Source organism: Dasypus novemcinctus, chromosome 13 (genome assembly GCF_030445035.2).
Source record: "Dasypus novemcinctus isolate mDasNov1 chromosome 13, mDasNov1.1.hap2, whole genome shotgun sequence".
In the NCBI taxonomy this organism is placed as follows: Eukaryota; Metazoa; Chordata; class Mammalia; order Cingulata; family Dasypodidae; genus Dasypus; species Dasypus novemcinctus.
Genome location: NC_080685.1, coordinates 31287286 through 31305220, shown reverse-complemented (window position 1 = coordinate 31305220; position 17935 = coordinate 31287286). Strand labels below are relative to the sequence as shown.

At 42.1% G+C, this 17935-nt stretch overlaps 1 protein-coding gene and 1 non-coding gene across 8 annotated transcripts in view; one reads left to right on the top strand and one right to left on the bottom strand.

The window, feature by feature from the left end:
• GON4L (gon-4 like) overlaps positions 1 to 17935 on the top strand; it is a 111033-nt gene that overhangs the window by 87455 nt on the left and 5643 nt on the right. For all 7 annotated transcript variants that reach the window (XM_058309849.2, XM_058309848.2, XM_058309847.2 and 4 more), the window contains 9 exons: positions 246 to 332; positions 1347 to 1518; positions 4113 to 4257; positions 5346 to 5496; positions 12059 to 12175; positions 12589 to 14286; positions 14782 to 15037; positions 15637 to 15821; positions 16942 to 17139. In XM_058309849.2, the coding sequence (XP_058165832.1) occupies positions 246 to 332; positions 1347 to 1518; positions 4113 to 4257; positions 5346 to 5496; positions 12059 to 12175; positions 12589 to 14286; positions 14782 to 15037; positions 15637 to 15821; positions 16942 to 17139 (3009 nt within the window). The remainder of the gene's footprint in view (positions 1 to 245; positions 333 to 1346; positions 1519 to 4112; positions 4258 to 5345; positions 5497 to 12058; positions 12176 to 12588; positions 14287 to 14781; positions 15038 to 15636; positions 15822 to 16941; positions 17140 to 17935) is intronic.
• LOC111766854 (U6 spliceosomal RNA) lies at positions 9408 to 9511 on the bottom strand. The gene has a single exon (XR_002798805.1). It is a non-coding gene; the product is annotated as a U6 spliceosomal RNA (small nuclear RNA).

The following is a 17935-nucleotide window of genomic DNA, read 5'->3' as shown; positions in this document are numbered from 1 at the left end:
ATTAATAGCCTTCTCTGCCAGCAGTAGTTTTTTTCATATTTCTAATCTCAGTCCCTCTGAGATTTGTCTGGCTCTTGTTCAAGGCAAACACACCTGAGAAATTCATGCTAATGTACTGTGTAATTCTCATAGTCTTTCCAGCAAACAAAAGATATGTGATAAAGTTGCAAACATCGTGGTAACATCTGTCTGGGTTTTTGAAATGACAATATCATAATATGTATTTCTTTTCTTTACTTCCTCAGCATGTTCAGCTCTTGACACAAATCCACCTTCTTGCCAGCTCCAACCCCAGTCTCAATTCTGAGGCCAGTACCACCAGGATATTTCTTGTAAGGCTCTATATATTCCTAACTCCAAAGACTTCACCTTGACAAGTCATTTCTCACAGTTATTCACCCATCATAACCTATATTTATTCCTCACTCTGGGATGTTTTTGATAGATAACTCTACTTTTTTCCATGTTTGCTAAGAGAAACATAAGCCACTGATCTCTATGAAAGGATAGAGAATGTATTCAATTTTCTCAGAATTGTCCCTCTGACATTTTGTCGAGTCCTCTGCCTCATTTTTAGATCTATCTTGACTTTTAGGTTTTTGGTACTGCTATTCTTTTTATAGATATTAAATTCTTTATCCATGCACTAGGTTTAATAGCAGTATTTTGTGTATAGGATTAATTTTGCTCATTGATAGAGGAAAGAGTTTTAATTTTAAAATTTTAAACCCTATAAAATCTGAGCTTTGTGGCAAATAATGAATATATTCTGTGATTCTTGGTTCAGTCTCTTGGGAGTTCTAGTAATATGTTCGCTAATATGCCAAGCTTTCTTGGTGGGTAACAGTGGGTACTCACTTCCATTTGTGTTCAGAGGAGTACCTTGTTCTAGCTGTTATTCAAAGAAACCAAAAGACACCCCCCAAAAATAAATAAATAAAAAATAACCAGCCTCATCCTTTTTTTAAGGAGGTACTGGGGATTGAACCCAGGACCTCGAACTGGAAGTGGATGCTCAACCACTGAGCTCTGTCTGCTCCCATCAGCCTCATTCGTGAGCACCTTCTTTCTAGCTATGGTGCTAGACCATACATCTAAAAGGCTGAGGAACACTGAGCCTAAAAAATAAACCATAACAATTGAGTGTATCATAAACATAATTACTGAATACCTGGGGACTCAGCAAAAAAGTAATAATGAAATAATGTTAATAGAGAAAGAATCTATGATTTTTACCTATTTTTACCTTGTAGTAGAAAGAACAGTTTCTCACACAGAGGCTAACGGCTACTGTATTCATGGTCTGGAATTTACTTAGATCTGCTTTGTGTCCTGTTTTTTCCCAGAAAGAGCTGGGAACCTTCGCTCAAAGCTCCATCGCTCTTCACCAACAGTTGAACCCCAAATTTCAGACCTTATTCCAACCTTGTAATCTGATGGGAGCTATGCAGCTCATTGAAGACTTCAACACACATGTCAGCATTGACTGGAGTCCTCGTAAAACTGTCAAGAAGACTGGTAGGGGACAGATGTGTCAACTTCAACTTTTGTTTTTAGTGTCCTTTTTAAAAATTTTTTTATTCGCCCCACCCCTTGCAGCTTGCTTGTTGTCTGCTCTTCTGTGTCCATTTGCTGTGCATTTCGTCTGTGTGTCTGTATTTATTTTTATTTATTCCCCCCCTGCCCACTTGCGGCTTGCTTGTTGTCTGCTCTCTGTGTCCATTCGCTGCATGCTTTTCTGTTTTTACTTGTCTCCCTTTTTGTTGCGTCACTTGCTGAGTCAGCTTTCCACAGAACTTGCAGGCTGGCAGCTCTCCGTGGTGTGTGGGTGAGCCTGGGTAGACAGGAGCCCAACTGATTGAGTCACAGCTGCTTCCCCAACTTTTGTTTTTGTAGTGAGAGATGGGAGGCTTCTCCCATAGAAAGATTTCCTAAGGATGGAAAAGGCAGGATTTTGCAGTTTTTTCCTTCTCTCATTTCTCTTCCCTTTCACTGATCTAAGTTCTGGAATTACATGACAATACTGGAGTTTAGGTAATGGGTAGAGGCAGTGGACAGGAGTGGTGTGGGACTTAGTGCTAAGAACTGGACTTTAGATAGGCTTGAGAGAGTAAGTGTTAGCAGTGAGATCAAGATAATCTAGGGGTATGGAAAAGAAGAAAGTCAAGTGGGAAAGTCTGGTTATGCTGAGATTTTTACTCTCTTCTTCATTAGGATCTACTCATTTTATTTCCCAGTGGAGGCAGTATCTCCATTTTGAATGAAATGTTGATTTTGGTATTAGGCACAAATTAGAGATGCTATACTTTTGTTGGGTTCAGTGTTTTAAAGTTTGCAGGTTTGGTTTCTACCTTGCATTGGGTTAGTACTTTTTAAGAAAATATTTAATTTTGTTTGCTTTTCCCTTAAACCAGATATTTGCTTCTGATTTCTTTCTTGGTATAAAACTAGTTGTGGTTTGTTCTGAATTTTGGTTTGTCTTTGGATTTCATTTTAAATCCCGGACTCTTTTATAGTTAAATTCAAGTGCATTATGTTATAGACACTGATCCCAAATTACTTTAATAAATATTGAAAACCTAATTTAACACAAACCATAGTAACAACTTATACATCTAGTCCCATGTTTGTTTGTTTTTTAAATTCACAGTCAATATATCTCTTCACAATATACTTTTTTTTTTTTAAGATTTTTTTATTTATTTCTCTCTCCTTCCCCTCCCACCCCCCCCCTAGTTGTCTGCTCTCTGTGTCTATTCGCTGTCTGTTCTTCTGTGCCCACTTGTATTCTTGTCAGCAGCACCCGGAATCTGTGTCTCGTTTTTTTTTTATGTCAGCTCTCCGTGTGTGCAGCGCCATTCCTGGGCAGGCTGTACTTTTTACATGCTGAGCGGCTCTCCTTACAGGGTGCACTCCTTACGCGTGGGGCTCCCCTACACGGGGGACACCCTGTATGGCACGGCACTCCTTGTGCGCATCAGTACTGCGCGTGGACTAGCTCACCACATGGGTCAGGAGGCCCTGGATTTGAACCTTGGACCTCACATGTGATAGGTGGGCTCCCTATCCGTTGTGACTCAAGTGATTGGGCTTCCACCTACCATATGGGAGGACCTGGGTTTGATCCTTGGGACCTCCTGGTAAAAAAAAAAAGAAAAAAAGTGCCTGTGCAGGGAGCTGAGTACCCGTGCCCATGCAGCAAGCCAGTGCTGCGCAGTGTGCCGAGTGTCAGCACAGCAAGCCGAGTGCTCTCACAGTGAGCCAGTGCCTGTGTAAGTCAGTCATGCAGCAAGATGGTGATGTAACAAAAGAGAGACAAAGGGGAGAGTTGAGGTGAGGCACAATAGACACCAGGAACTGAGGTGGTGCAAGTGACCAGGAACCTCCCTCCACATCAGAGGTCCCCAGGATCAAATCATGGTGAATCCTAGAGGAGAAAGATGAGAAAAGAAGACAAAAAGAGAAATAGATACAGAAGATCACACAGCGAATGGACACAGACAGCAAAAACAGCAGGGTGGGGAGGAGGGGCAAGGGGAGAGGAAAAATAGTGCTTGTCTCTAGAAAGGCAGGTGCCTGAATTGAGAGACTTAGTCAAGAAGACTGAAAAGAATGAGACTGAATTGTCTCATTCCTTTTATGTGTTTTCCTTCCAAACCTTAGGAGAAATCTGGGAGAACTTAGTAAAAGTTAGATAAGAAATAAAATAAAATGTGGAAAACCAGATTTGTGAGGAGGATGAAGGAACTTGGAGTTTTACCCTGGAAGAAAGAAAGCATTGTTGAAGGTCACTTATCCTTCAGTGATTTAAAGAGGGAAGGAGAGAGAAAATTTTTGGAGCATACACTAATGTGGCAGGCTAGATGCTTTTTAAGTGTTTGTGCTACTTAGTGTGTTGGTTTCACATAGGAAAAGATAAGAGAGTCAACTTGTATTGGCATTGAATGGAACTCCCTTTAGGGATCTGTGAGGTTGAAAATGATTGTGGAAACTTTTTTTCAGAGGGGGAAGGGTGGTGAGACAACATCAAGTTAGAAAAATGTGGCTCTAAATAAATGCAGAAATGGGTTCAGAAGCCTTCTTTTATTCTAGAATTCCTTTTTTTCTTATAGCCAATGAATTTCCCTGTTTGCCAAAGCAAGTGGCATGGATCCTGGCCACAAGCAAGGTTTTCATGTACCCAGAGCTACTTCCTGTGTGTTCCCTGAAGGCCAAGAATCCCCAGAATAAGATCTTCTTCACCAAGGCTGAGGACAAGTAGGTGTTAACTACGTGAGGGAGAAGATATAGTTCTTTTTCTCAAGGTGCTTTGGGAAATAAGGCACTTACAGTAAGTCATGGATACAAAAGCTGAAAAGAAAAGGATATTAGATAGAGTTCTACAGAGTATGCTTGTTCCAGCAGGGCCAGATATTGCTCTTTTGGGGGATGGCAGGTACATTTTAGATACATTTTAACTTGTTTTCTGGCTTTAATTTTTGTAAAACCAATCTTATAATACTGTGAAAAGAAATTTTTCAAAGGAAAAATTTTTTATTCATTATCCTACCACTCCATGACAAAGGGTTTTTTTCCCCTCTGCATTTTTTACATGATTCCTATGAAATTCAATGAAATTTTGTATTTTATTTTTTGATGTACCACCCTATTGAAATTGTGTTTCAATGCTGTAACATTGTTCTTTTTTGACTATATTGTCTTTTGAAGCAATGTTTAATGACCTTTTGGTGTTCCTTTTCTTGGCCATCTCTTTTTTTTATTTTGCTATTCTAACTGATGTTTCACCAGGATCTTTATTATATAGAGCTTTTAAAATCTTTTGAGTTTATCCTTTAGGTTATAAATATATTTATGGTTCTGATATTTATTACTAAACTGCCATCAGGAAATATGTGCATATATGACCATAATTGAATATGTTACATTTGGATGGTGCTGATATGTTATGTCTAACATGATACCTATTATTCATATTATATATTTTATTAGAATTATTCTCCTTCCATTTTATTATTGCCTTTAGACTTAATTTATATTACTAATATAAAACATATTATGTTTGACATTTGTTAGTGATCTATACCTAGTTTTCCCTTTTGCAACTTAATTGTGAATTCCTGATTGAGTTTTATTCATGTTTGTAACCCACACAGTACTTACTATTATCACATAGTAGGACACATGAAATGTCTGAAATTTTCTTTTGATAGCCATTGACTTGTGCAAGAGTAGATGTAGAAAAATTGGGTTGTAAAATTTTTGAGTTAGTCTATGGAGGATGTTTGGAAGAAAGGACTGTGAAGTGAGATTTAGTTTCATTCTTTTCATTATTCCTTTTTTTATAGTTTGTTAGCTTTAGGACTGAAGCACTTTGAAGGGACTGAATTTCCTAAGCCTTTAATCAGCACATACCTTCTAACCTGCAAGACTGCCCACCAGCTGACAGTGAGAATCAAGAACCTCAACATGAACAGAGCTCCTGACAACATCATTAAAGTGAGTACTTCCGGCATGCTCCACCTGGGCACTGAGCCTGTTTACACCCAGTTTTCCCCCCTTATAGTCTCAGTAACAAAGGTGACCTTCCTTTTTCTTGTATACTAGATGCATTCCCCTTTTGCCTGTGCAGGTACATTGATACTTTATATTCTTCTAGTGCATCTTAGGCTCTTTCTCGCCTTTGGATATTTCCCCTAAATAAAAATTGTTCAGTTCTGCTCCAATTTAAAATATTTCTTACATCCATGTTTCCCTTTAGCTGTACATTCTCTCTTTCACTCTAATCTTCTTGAAAGGGTAGACAACACTCCACTTACAACTTTCTCCTTTTTTTTTTTTTAAGATTTATTTTATTTGTTTCTCTCCCCTTCCCCCTCCCCCTGTTGTCTGCTCTCTGTGTCCATTCACTATGTGTTCTTCTATGTCTGCTTGCATTATCTGGCAGCACTGGGAAGCTGCATCTCTTTTTTGTTGCATTATCTTGCTGTGTCAGCTCTCTTGGGCAGGCTGCGCTTTTTTCACGTGGAGCGACTCTCCTTGCAGGGCACACTCCTTGCATGTGGGGCACCCCTACGCAGGGGCACCCTTGCATGGCATGACACTCCTTGTGCATGGCAGCATTGTGCATGGGCCAGCTCATCATACGGGTCAGGAGACCCTGGGGATCAAACCCTGGACCCTCCATATGGTAGACAGACGCTCTATTAGTTGAGCCATGTCCGTTTCCCATAATGTTCTTCTTTTCTTTGTTTAAGTTCGATCTTTTGATCAAAGTTATACAGTTACACATGTATAACCTTGTACAGTTAAACAAAGTCAAATGGTTCTGTGAGGCTTGCTGTGAAAACCAGTGTTCTTCTCCCCATTTCCTGCTAAAGGGGGAATACATTTACCTCCAAACTAAATAACATGCTTATTTAGGCCTTATGTGTTAACCCTAAACCATGGAAGGTGAGGATTTAGCTCCCTCTTCACTCACTTACTGCCACCCCATGTGGAATGTTTTCTCTTCTCCATCTTCCCATTATAATCATATCACAATTTTGGTTAGATCATATTCAGGGTTTACAGTATAAGCATTTTAAGAACTACGTAAATACTCCTTACAGTTAAGCCATGTAATGTATCATGATTACTTTGCCTTTCTTACTGAAAAAATTTTGTCCTGGAGTTAATAATTGATTTTTTTTTTTTTTGCTAGAGGTGGGGTTGGAGGATATTATATAATTATCACCAGTTCAACACTAAACTTTACTTCTTTACTTCAGTTTTGTAAATTTCCTTTCAGTGTGTTCAAATATTTTAGATGTTCTCTCATTTTCATTTTTCTGAAGAAGTTTCTCCCTGAGCCCTCTGAGTCTGTACTACTTGAAATGTGTTTTTCAGCTTACTGCCCTGTTGTTTCCTTGGACTTTTTCTTTAACATTATCCAGGGGATCCCTTTTGCCTCTCTAACTTGTATTCGATTCCCGTGTTTCCTGGATCCCATACATCCTCTTTGTTTTATGTCCTTGCTTTAATGGAGCACATCCTAGTAGCATTCTGAGAAAGAGTACCTGAGAAGCATATCTTTACGTTTAAACTCTCTGTTCATGATATTGGTGGTTTGTACTAACTTCAATTTCGTGCTTCTGATATTGCATTATAATTACATAATGTGTTAGCATTGGGGGAAACTGGGTAAAGGATACACAGGACCTTTCTGTACTATTTTTGCAACTTTCTGTGAAGATATAATAGTTTCAAAATAAAGAGGCAAAACAACATCTCTCTTTTACCTTCACCCTTCACTGTGCCTAGAATTTTAAGCTGGAAATCATTTTTAGAATTTTTTAGGCTTCACTCCAGTTTCTTCCTAGCTCCTAGTTCTGCTATTGAGAAATTTGATGCCTTTTAGACTCTTGTACCTTTGTATGATACGTATTTTTCCCTCCTCTAGCAGCATGTAGGATCTTTTCTTTGTCTCCAGTTGTTCCAGCCCACTTCCTGAAGGACACGACTTGGTGCGACTACAAGACTAAAGAACACACCTGGCACTGAGTTAGGCATAAGCTTTATTAGGACTGAAGAAGAGGCTTTCTGATGGCAGTAGTTCAGAGAATGAAGATAGCGCTCCTCAAGGAGATTGCAAAATGAGGGGTGATATAAGGGGTTTCAGAGCAAGGACATTCCATAGGGTATGAGAACAGAGTTTCTTCTAGGGTCACATCAAGCATACATATGGGATCTGGTGATGTTTTCACTACATTCGTAGGAAGCATATTTACCAAGGACGTTCACTGTTTTGAAAAGATTATAGTTTATGATACTATCTAATACATTCTCTCCTTCTGAGGAGGGTTGTTAACCTTTTTCCTTTTTTTTGAAGATTTATTTTTTATTTATTTCTCTGCCGTTCCTCCCCCCAGTTGTCTGCTCTCTGTGTCCATTCACTGTGTGTTCTTCTGTGACCACTTCTATCCTTATCAGCGGCACCGGGAATCTGTGTTTCTTCTTGTTGCATCAGCTTTCAGTGCATGTGTGGCGCCATTCTTGGGCAGGCTGCACTTTCTTTTCGCACTGGGTGGCTCTCCTTACGAGGCGCACTCCTTGCACATGGGGCTCCCCTACAGGGGGGACACCCCTGCATGGCAGGGCACTCCTTGCATGCATCAGCATTGCGCATGGGCCAGCTCCACACGGGTCAAGGAGGCCTGGAGTTTGAACTGCGGACCTCCCATGTGGTAGACAGACGCCCTATCCATTGGGCCAAGTCTGCTTCCCAGGTTGTTAACCTTTAACTTACATATAGGTCATGCAGGCAGCTATGTGCTGAGGACTTGGAGGGGGGGTCTGGGACCCCCACCAGTGTTTTGAAATTTGATAGTTTACCATAGCATAGGTCTAGTGTCATCCATTTTGCTAGGCATTTAGTAATCTTTTTACTCTGGAAACTCATACGTTCTGGTTTGGGGAGATTTTCAGGACTATGTACTGATCATTTCCTCCCCTTCATTTGTTCTGGTTTCTCGAGAATTCTACAGTGTGTAATGGTCAGATGTTGGACTTCCCAGACTGGATTTTGATCTTGTCTGTCTTCTTTTTCCATTATTTTGCCTTTTGTTGTACTTTCTGGGATATTATCTCACCTTTTTCTTCTAAATCTTCTGCCAAGTTGAGTTCTTTATTTTTCTATCATACTTTTCATTTAATAGCTTTTTTGTTGTTGAATTTTTTAAATGGTAGATGGCAGAGGACATGAAGGGAAGTAGGGGAGGAGGAAGTCTAGAATACTCTGTGTTTTATCAGCATATAGTACTTCTGTCCTCACCTATACCTGGTAGTCTCAGTCCAGCAAATAATGCCTTGACTCCTACCAGAGGAAGAGGATTAGCTGTCACCTGGCTGCACCAAAAGTTACAGGGAATTTGCGGGTCTAACTGCCTCTTCTACAGATTTGCAATTTGTCCTCCTCTTTATCTGTTTGGTTTTTTTTAAGGATTTATTTTTTATTTATTTATTCCTCCCACCTTGCCGCTTGCTTGCTGTCTGCTCTCCGTGTCCATTCACTGTGTGTTCTTCTGTGTCTGCTTGTCTCCCTTTGTTGCATCATCTTGCTGCACCAGCTCTCTGTGGGCACAGGCCATCAGATCTCCATGGGCGCAGGCCAACTTGCCTTCACATGGAGGCCCTGGAAAGCGAATCTAGGGCCTCTCATATGGTAGATGGGAGCCCAATCAGTTGAGCCACATCACTTCCCTCTCTTTACCTGTTTTTAATTTCATTTGTACCTGTTTTTTTGTTTGAGATTTTTTGGGTTTTGTTTTGTTTTTGGGATTTATCAAGGATTGAACCCTGGGCCTTGTTCATATAAAGCAGGCACTCAACCACTGAGCTACATCCGCTCCCCATTTGTACCTGATTTTTAAAAAAATATGAAACACTTCACAAATTTGCATGTCATCCTTGTGCCATGTGAATCTTCTCTGTATCGTTCCAATATAATTTTAGTATATGTGCTGCCGAAGAGAAGGCTTGTACCTGTTTTTAATTTCCGTTTCACCCCCACTTATAAAGGTATCTTGTTTGATAGTCTTCTCCTGGTTCTGATATATAAATTTAGTTGGCCCTTAACTTTTTCCACTTGGGGTTCAGTTCTCTGCATTCTGCAGTCAGTTACTAGTCATCCATATGCTCTTCAAAGTTTTGTTGATTTTGTCTTTACTCACATTCTCTTGGTTCTTGTAGGTTTTTGCCTAGTCTTAGTTTGCCAGGACTACTATAACAAAGTACCACAAGCTAGTTGGCTTAAACAACAGAAATTTATTGTCTCATGGTTCAGAAGGCTTGAGACCACATATAGGTTTCAGCAGGGCCATGACTCTTCTTAAAGGGGAGAAACTGTTCTGTGCCTCTCCCCTGGCCTCTGTTGGGTGGCTTGTAATCTGTGGCATTCCTTGGCATGTGATAGCATAACTCAAAGCCTCCCTCCATCATGTGACCTTCTGTCTATCTCTGTCTTTAACTCCGTGTCTGTGCTCAGATTTCCTCTTCTTGTAAGGACACTAGTCATATTGGATTATAGGGCCTGCCTTAATCCAGGTTGCCTTCGTCTTAACTGATAACATCTTCCAAGACCATATTTACAAATAAATTCACATTTGAAGATCTGGGGGTTAGGTATTGCACATCAGTCCATAACATTCCTAAAAATATTCCTTTCTCGTTTTCATTGGATTTCAAGAGGGATCAAAGCCAAATGGATATGTTTAACTGCTTGTTTTAACAGTAAATTTATCCTTACCTCTTTAACCCCTACAAAAATTTCTGATTTCCCAATTGCCTTATCCAATGGATGTTTTTCTGTTTTTATCCTAAACAACATCACAGTTGCTGCTATAGTTCATTCATTCCTTCTGCAGACTCTCAATTCTCTTTGATTCTGTGATACCAGAATTCCTACCTTAGGAGCTCTTCCTCCATAAATGTCAATGCTCTACAGTGTCTTCTCAGTGTGTGGTAGCAAAATCCATGATTTTCAGTACCATCTGTCTCCTGATTATAAATTTGTATCTTCAGTCCAAATTTCTCTCCTTAGCACCAGCTTAGTTTAACTAACTGTGTAAAGGAATTCTCAGCTTGGTTGCCTCACTGGCTCCTCAAGCATCATTTGCCTCAGACTGAACTTATGTCTCCTCTCCATGTCCTCTAATTGTTGCCACTGCCACCACCACTAACCACATACTCCCTATCCTTCTGTGATTTCTTTCTCTGCATGTGACCTCACTGTCTGGCCATTTTTTTAGCCCACAAACTAGGATTTATCCTTGATTCCTCATGCTTGAGTTCCACTATATACTGGCAGTCACCAAGTCCTCAGTTTTCTTTCTCTTTTGCCAACTGCTTTAGTTCAGCCTTTGTCAAACCAGGATTAATTCAGTAGTTTTCGAACTGGTGTCTCTAATTCTAGCCCCATTTATTTTGTCCTTCACGTGCTGCCAAAGCCATCTTTATCATATTCTTCAGGGTAAAGTTCATACTGCTGAGCATGGCACAGTCTACCTCTGACTTTGTTTCCTTAAGTCTCCTCATATTCCTTAAGCTCTAGCCAAACTAATCTCTTTCTGGTTCCTTAAACATCTCCATGCTTTTACATAGGATGTATACTCTGCCCTCACCTGCCTCATGTAGCAAATTCTCTCTCTTCCATTAAGATTCATCTGTAGTTGTACCCATTCCAAAAAAATCTTTGTTCAAGTTCAAGTTGTGTGCCATTTTTATCCTCGTATTTGTACTTTTTAATGCAGAGTATCATTATGGGCCAATTTGACCCTCTCTCTCACTAGTCTGGAAGCTCCTTGAGAGTAGGGATTGCTTTTCTTGTCTATATGCTAAGCTAGTGGCACAGTAGAGGGCAGTAACAAATGTTGAATGAAGGAATGCTTGTTGTCAAGATTATAAATTCAGTTCCCCTCATCATTTACTTCATTTACTCTTAAAAGTGAACTATTAGGGGAACAGATTTGGCTCAGTTGAGTGCCTACTTCCCACATGGAACATCCCAGGTTCAATTTCTGGTGCCTCCTAAAAAACAAAAAAGAGCAAATAACAAGCTAACAAATGAAAGGAAAAAAAACCCAACAACTTGGAGCTGATGTAGCTCAGTGGTTGAAGGCCAGCTTCCCAGTTAGAAGGTTCTGGGTTTAATCCTTGGCCCTCGTACCTTAAACAAAACAAACAAACAAACAAAAAAGGTGACCTATCGTATAAAATTACTCTAACCATCTGCTTCCTTTTCTTTGTGACTAAAGTTCTCCCTTCCTGGTGACCAGAATGGAGACAGAAGATATTGTGTAATTATAAAATCTTGATGAATTATAGATTCTTATTTAATTTGAAATGCAGAAGCATTCTGCATGTGCATTGTATATATTTGTATTTATCTATGTGTGCATAGGACAACATGGTTGTGTGTGTGTGTGAGTGCTTGTATCAGTCTGCTGCCTGCCTCCCACCCCTACCCAAGCCTGAGAGAAGACATGTTTCTGGAAAGAAACATTCTGTATTTCTTCATGCTCAGTTTTACAAGAAGACCAAACAGCTGCCCATCTTGTTAAAGTGCTGTGAAGAGATCCAGCCACATCAGTGGAAGCCACCTATAGAAAGAGAAGAACACCGGCTCCCATTCTGGTTAAAGGTACAGCTCTCTTCAAAGTGCATAGGGGCAAATGGTCACTGAAAACCCTGGCAAAAGTGTCCCGGACTGCCTTAAGCCTCCAGTGCTTTAGTTGTAGAACTTGGACTTAAGTCTTCCTCATTCACTCTCCTTCTCCTGCTTTTCCTCTCCATCCCCCCACCCACCCACCCAAGGGATTCTACAATGTTTTAGAAGTATTGGGCAAATTGAAAACTTCCTAAAGGAAATTCAGAGAAGAGTCTCTTAAATGTATAATTGGTACAAAGTCCTAGTAGAAATTTTATATTGTACAGAAAAATTCCTCTTGGAAAGATGTCTTCAGGCTGTCTCGGAAAGTTCCCTCAAGTCTAGAAAGGCATATTCTGTTTCCTAAATTCTGACGTGATGGATCTGAGTGTTCTTTTTCCCAACAGGCCAGTTTGCCATCCATCCAGGAGGAACTGCGAAACATTGCTGTTGGTGCTCGGGAGGTAGGAAATGTGGCTGGAGCAACTGAGATCAAGTCTGAGCCAGGACTAGAGAAAGGCAGCTCGGAATTCAGCAGTGAAGTTCAGTATCCACTGCTCTTGCCAAAAGGTGTAGTCCTGAAACTAAAGCCAGTTGCCAACCGTTTTTCCAGGAAGGCTTGGAGACAGAAGCGGTCATCAGTCCTGAAACCCCTCCTTATCCGACCCAGCCCATCTCTCCAGCCTAGCTCCAACTCTGGGAAAACTCCCACCAGGTCAACTCAATCAGAAGCCCCTCCAAGCAAAATAATGGTCCGGATTCCTCCCCTGATCCAACCAGCTACCGTCTTACAGACAGTGCCAAGTGTCTCACCACTGGGCGTCACGGGGGGTGATAGTTTTGAGTCTCCTGTGGCACTGCCTACTATTTCCCCTGAGGCTAGAACCAGCTGCTCTCTTTCTGAGTCCCAGGCCCTGCTCTCTCCTGCCTCTGCTCCCAAGGTAATGCTGCCCTCACTTGCCCCTTCTAAGTTTCGAAAACTATGTGTGAAATGGAGACCCCCAAAGAGAAAGGGGGCCAAGGCTACTCCCTATCTGAAACCTGCCCCCCTCATACACCCTGCACCTGTTATCTTCACTGTTCCTGCCGCCACTGTGAACGTGGTGAGTCTCGGCAGCAGCTGTAACATGATCCAGCCTGTCAATGCAACGGTGGCCCAGAGTTCTCAAGCCATTCCCATCACCACCCTCTTGGTTAACCCTACTCCCTTCCCCTGTCCTTTGAACCAGCCCCTTGTGGCCTCCTCCATCCCACCTTTAATTGTTTCTGGCAACTCTGTGAATCTTCCTGTAGCATCTACCCCTGAAGATAAAGCCCATGTCAGTGTGGATATTGCTTGTCCTTTGACTGAAGGGAAAAGTGACTTTCAAGGCATAGAACCCAAATTGGAACCCCAGGAAATATCTCCTCTCTGTACTGCTGTCTTCCCGAAAGAGGAACACAGCCCAGGGCTTCCACCAGCAGATAGGAGGTACCAGGAAGAATTGTCAGACAACAGTGTCTCTGGCTGGACTACTGTGAAAACAGAAGAGGGGATGCAAGCTCTGTCTCTGGGCTTCCAGGAATCTCTGAACCCTTCACCTGGGGATTTAATGCAAATTGTCAAAATGGAGCCTGAAGACTCTAGAGAGGAAATCTCCAGTGGGTCCCCCAAGCAGGACGGTGGTGATGAAGTTAAAGAAGAACAGTCTGTGGAGTTGGACACTGGTTCTTCAAATGAGGGATCAGGCGGAGCTAGAGAGGTAAAGAAACAGACAGTCTTACAAAAGGAAGAGGGGAGGAATCAGCCAACTAAAACCTCTTCAGCTTCTCAGGATCCTCCCTGTGAAGGACACTCAGGAACAGATGTGAGCAAAGGATCCCCAAAGAAGGCGTCATCCTCCACTGATCCTGAGAAGATGCTTAGCAGTCCCTTAGGGAAGCCTGAAGATGCATCCAGTGTTGATGGTCAGTCAGTAGGGACCCCTGCTGGGCCAGAAACTGGAGGAGAGAAGGACGGGCCAGAGGAAGAGGAAGAAGAGGACTTTGACGACCTTACCCAAGATGAGGAAGATGAGATGTCATCAGCCTCTGAGGAGTCTGTGCTTTCTGTTCCAGAACTGCAGGTGAGAGTTGAGGAATATTCTCCAATATTTTCTCATCCTGTAGTTTAATGTATTGATACGATACGCCAGTCTTACTGCACTATAGATGGTCCTAAAATTATTTTTTTATTTGATGTTTCAATGTATTAGGGATGTAACTTTGCAGGGAGTTTAGCGGAGTCGTAGAAAAGGATGAAATTTTATTTCCTAATGGTATTTGACATAAACTCATTTAAAATATAGATTGAGTCACCTGAGTACACTTTAAATGCCTATAAAAGTAGATCATAAGTATGTGTGTGTCAAAGGACAATTTTCGGGATAGAGGGGGTACTTTTTCAGAATTTATCTTCTCCCTTTCTGCTGCATTCCCCCATCCCTGTAATTCTATAACCCAGGGAGTCAGGCTTTTGATAGTTGTGGCGGACTCCCCACTGTTTAGCCTCTGTTCCTTCCAAGTCTGCGCAGTTGGCACTGTCTGAGCCATTATAAGCACTCTTGGGGGGGGGTTTGCAGGAAACAATGGAGAAACTGACTTGGCTCGCATCTGAAAGGCGTATGAGTCAGGAAGGTGAGTCTGAGGAAGAAAACTCCCAGGAGGAAAACTCTGAGCCAGAGGAAGAAGAGGAAGAGGAAGCAGAAGGGATGGAAAGCCTGCAGAAAGAGGATGGAATAACTGATGAAGTAGTTGGAGACCCTGCTGAAAAGCCCCCTTCCACTTTTACCTCACCCCAAACTATTCCCGAAGTGGAGCTCAACAGAACCCCACCAGGTGAGTTTGGCAGGCCTGCCCCGAGGGGTTGGTCTCACGTAGCTTCCATGTCTAGACAGACCATTCACAGTGGCTAGCTTGCAAACCGGTATGGAAGAGTTCCACAGGAAAGCCTCTGGCTCTTCCCTGCAGCCTCCCTTTCCCAATTCATATGTCTAATCTGGTACGTTTGCAGAAAAGAGATGCTCATAGATTTTTAATTTGATTCTCATCAGCTGCTAGATTTGTATAGGGGTCATCCAAGTTAATACTGTTTCTCACCTCATCTATCACATACGAGGCTAAGAGGTACATTTAAAGAAAAAACAACAGCTTATTCCCCACCCTTTTGGGAGCCCAACATAAGGCCATACCCACTCTTTCCACTTTCTTTCTCAGTATTTAGTAGCTCATTATGTCATTGTCATCTCCACTGATGTAGTTATCTTGCAGACCCTGCTTGGAGCTGACTTGACAGAGACAAACTTGCCTCATACCATTGTTCCAACAACTTTTCTCCTGAGTTGCTCCATAACATTGAATATGATTTGGATGTGGCGGGATGGGAGGAGTAGGTGTTGCAGGGACAGAAAAACAATCTTTTTCACATGTGCTCCAAGGAGAGGGCACCAAAGCTGCTGGAAAGGGTCGGAACAATCATCGAGCTCGCAACAAGCGGGGGAGTCGAGCCCGGGCCAGCAAGGACACCTCTAAGCTGCTGTTGCTATATGATGAAGATATTCTCGAGCGGGATCCACTCAGGGAACAGAAGGACTTGGCCTTTGCCCAGGCTTATCTGACCAGGGTAGGCAAATGCTGCTTCCTGTTACTGTAAGTCCCTATTAATGAGGCTGCTTCTCCTCTAAGGAAGGGTTTTTTGTTTTTTTTTTGTTTTTTTTTTTTTAAGTACTGGTGCTGGGGATTGATCCCAGGACCCCATATGTGGGAAGCCAGTGCTCAACTGCTGAGCTGCATCAACTTCCCTGAGTTGGTTTTATCATTTGTTTTGCTTGTTGTTTGTTTCTTTTTTTTTTTTTTTTTGTCCAGGAGATACCAGGAACTGAACCTGGTAACTTCTGTGTGAGAGGCAGGTGCTCAACTGCTTGAGCCACATCCGCTCCCCTAAGGAAGAGTTTTAAAGAAAAAAATGCTGTTTTCTGCTCTAAACAGGCATTACATGCCTCGTTAGTTCTGCTAGAATTACCAAAGATCTCTTGTGAGAACCACAAGGAGACACAGAGTTCAGTCATAAGCAGGTTTATTGTTGATTACCCTAGCATCACCTCTCTATTGCCTAGAGTTTGGGGCAGGGTGGTGCCACCATCATCTCTGGGAGGTTGTGACTTCTCTAGGTAGCTTTCTAGGACCTTTACCAGGCCCTTAGCTAGAGAAGAAAGATGTGTGGTGCACTGGCCAAAGAGTCCGTCTCAGCAATTACGTTGATCTTCAAAGACATGAAGCATCCTGTTCCCGGTAATTGTCCTGGTTAGTGTCCTATTCTGTTGCTAACCAGCTGTTTCCTTTATCTCCCCACCCTGCCCCAGGAAAATGGAGTACTAGCAGACATAGTCATGGCTTTTTCTTCTCTCCTAAGATTTTATTTACATTATTTATTTATATATTATTTACCCTTAAATGACACCATGCTGAAATACTTGTACAAAGCACTCCTTATCTAATTCAATATCAGGCAGAAATAAGGAATGGATGATAAGGGCTGTGACCTAGAGAAAAGCATTACCTGGTTGTGAGCAGGGCTTTGTTCTCTGAAAAATGAAGGATTTCTGGCTGCCTACTACCAGACACAGCTCATTGCTGTGTCTTTCATTAACAGTAAGGACTTAAGATCTGTCAGAGGAGTAGCCTCTGAAGGATACTTGGCGCCCAAAGACAGGGTATTGATGATTGAACATTTTCCTGTGTAGGTACGAGAAGCCCTACAACATAACCCTGGCAAGTATGAGGACTTCCTCCAAGTTATCTATGAATTTGAGTCAAGTACCCAGAAGCAGACAGCTGTGGATCTCTACAGAAGCCTGCGAACTCTGCTCCGAGATTGGCCTCAGCTGTTGAGAGACTTTGCTGCTTTCCTATTGCCAGAGCAAGCTCTTGCCTGTGGATTAGTAAGTAGGATGGGCCAAAACAGTACACTAGGATTCCTGGGTCAGAGCAAGACTGGGATTGAACGGGGTTGAATCAGAGTGTCCCAACCTCTCAGCTGCTTCCAGACAGATAGCCTTCCCCTAGCCCAAGGTGATAAGAGCCTCCTTCTTATTTAGGGATAATCTTCTATCCCCTGTTCTCATATTTTCTGTACATGTGGAATGTAAGGCAGTTTTACCTTGAGTTGCAATGAAGACCTTAGGCAAGTCATCTGTCCTCTCCTCCTCACTGTTGTAAAACAGGCATTCATTCAACAAATATTTGTTGAATACCTATTGTGTATCAGGCCAAAATCTAGATGCTGGGAATGGAGCAATTAAAAAGACTTAGGGAAACGGATGTGGCTCAACCAACTGGGCTTCCCTCTACCATATAGGAGGTCCAGGGTTCAATGCCCAGGGCCTCCTGGTGAAGGAAAGCTGGCCCATGTGGAGTGCTGGCCCACATGGGAGTGCCACCCTGCACAGGAGTGCCAGCCCACGCGGAGAGCTGGTACAGCAAGATGACGCAACAAGAGACACAGAGGAGAGGCAATAAAAGACATAGCAGAACAGGGATCTGAGGTGGCGCAAGAGAATGATCACCTCTCTCTCCCACTCTGGAAGGTCCCAGGATTGGTTCCTGGAGATGCCTAATGAGAATACAAGCAGACACAGAAGAACACACAGGGAATGGACACAGAGAGCAGACAACAGGGGTGTGTGGGGGGAGAGAAATAAATAAATCTTAAAAAAAAAAAACTTAAAATCCCTGCCC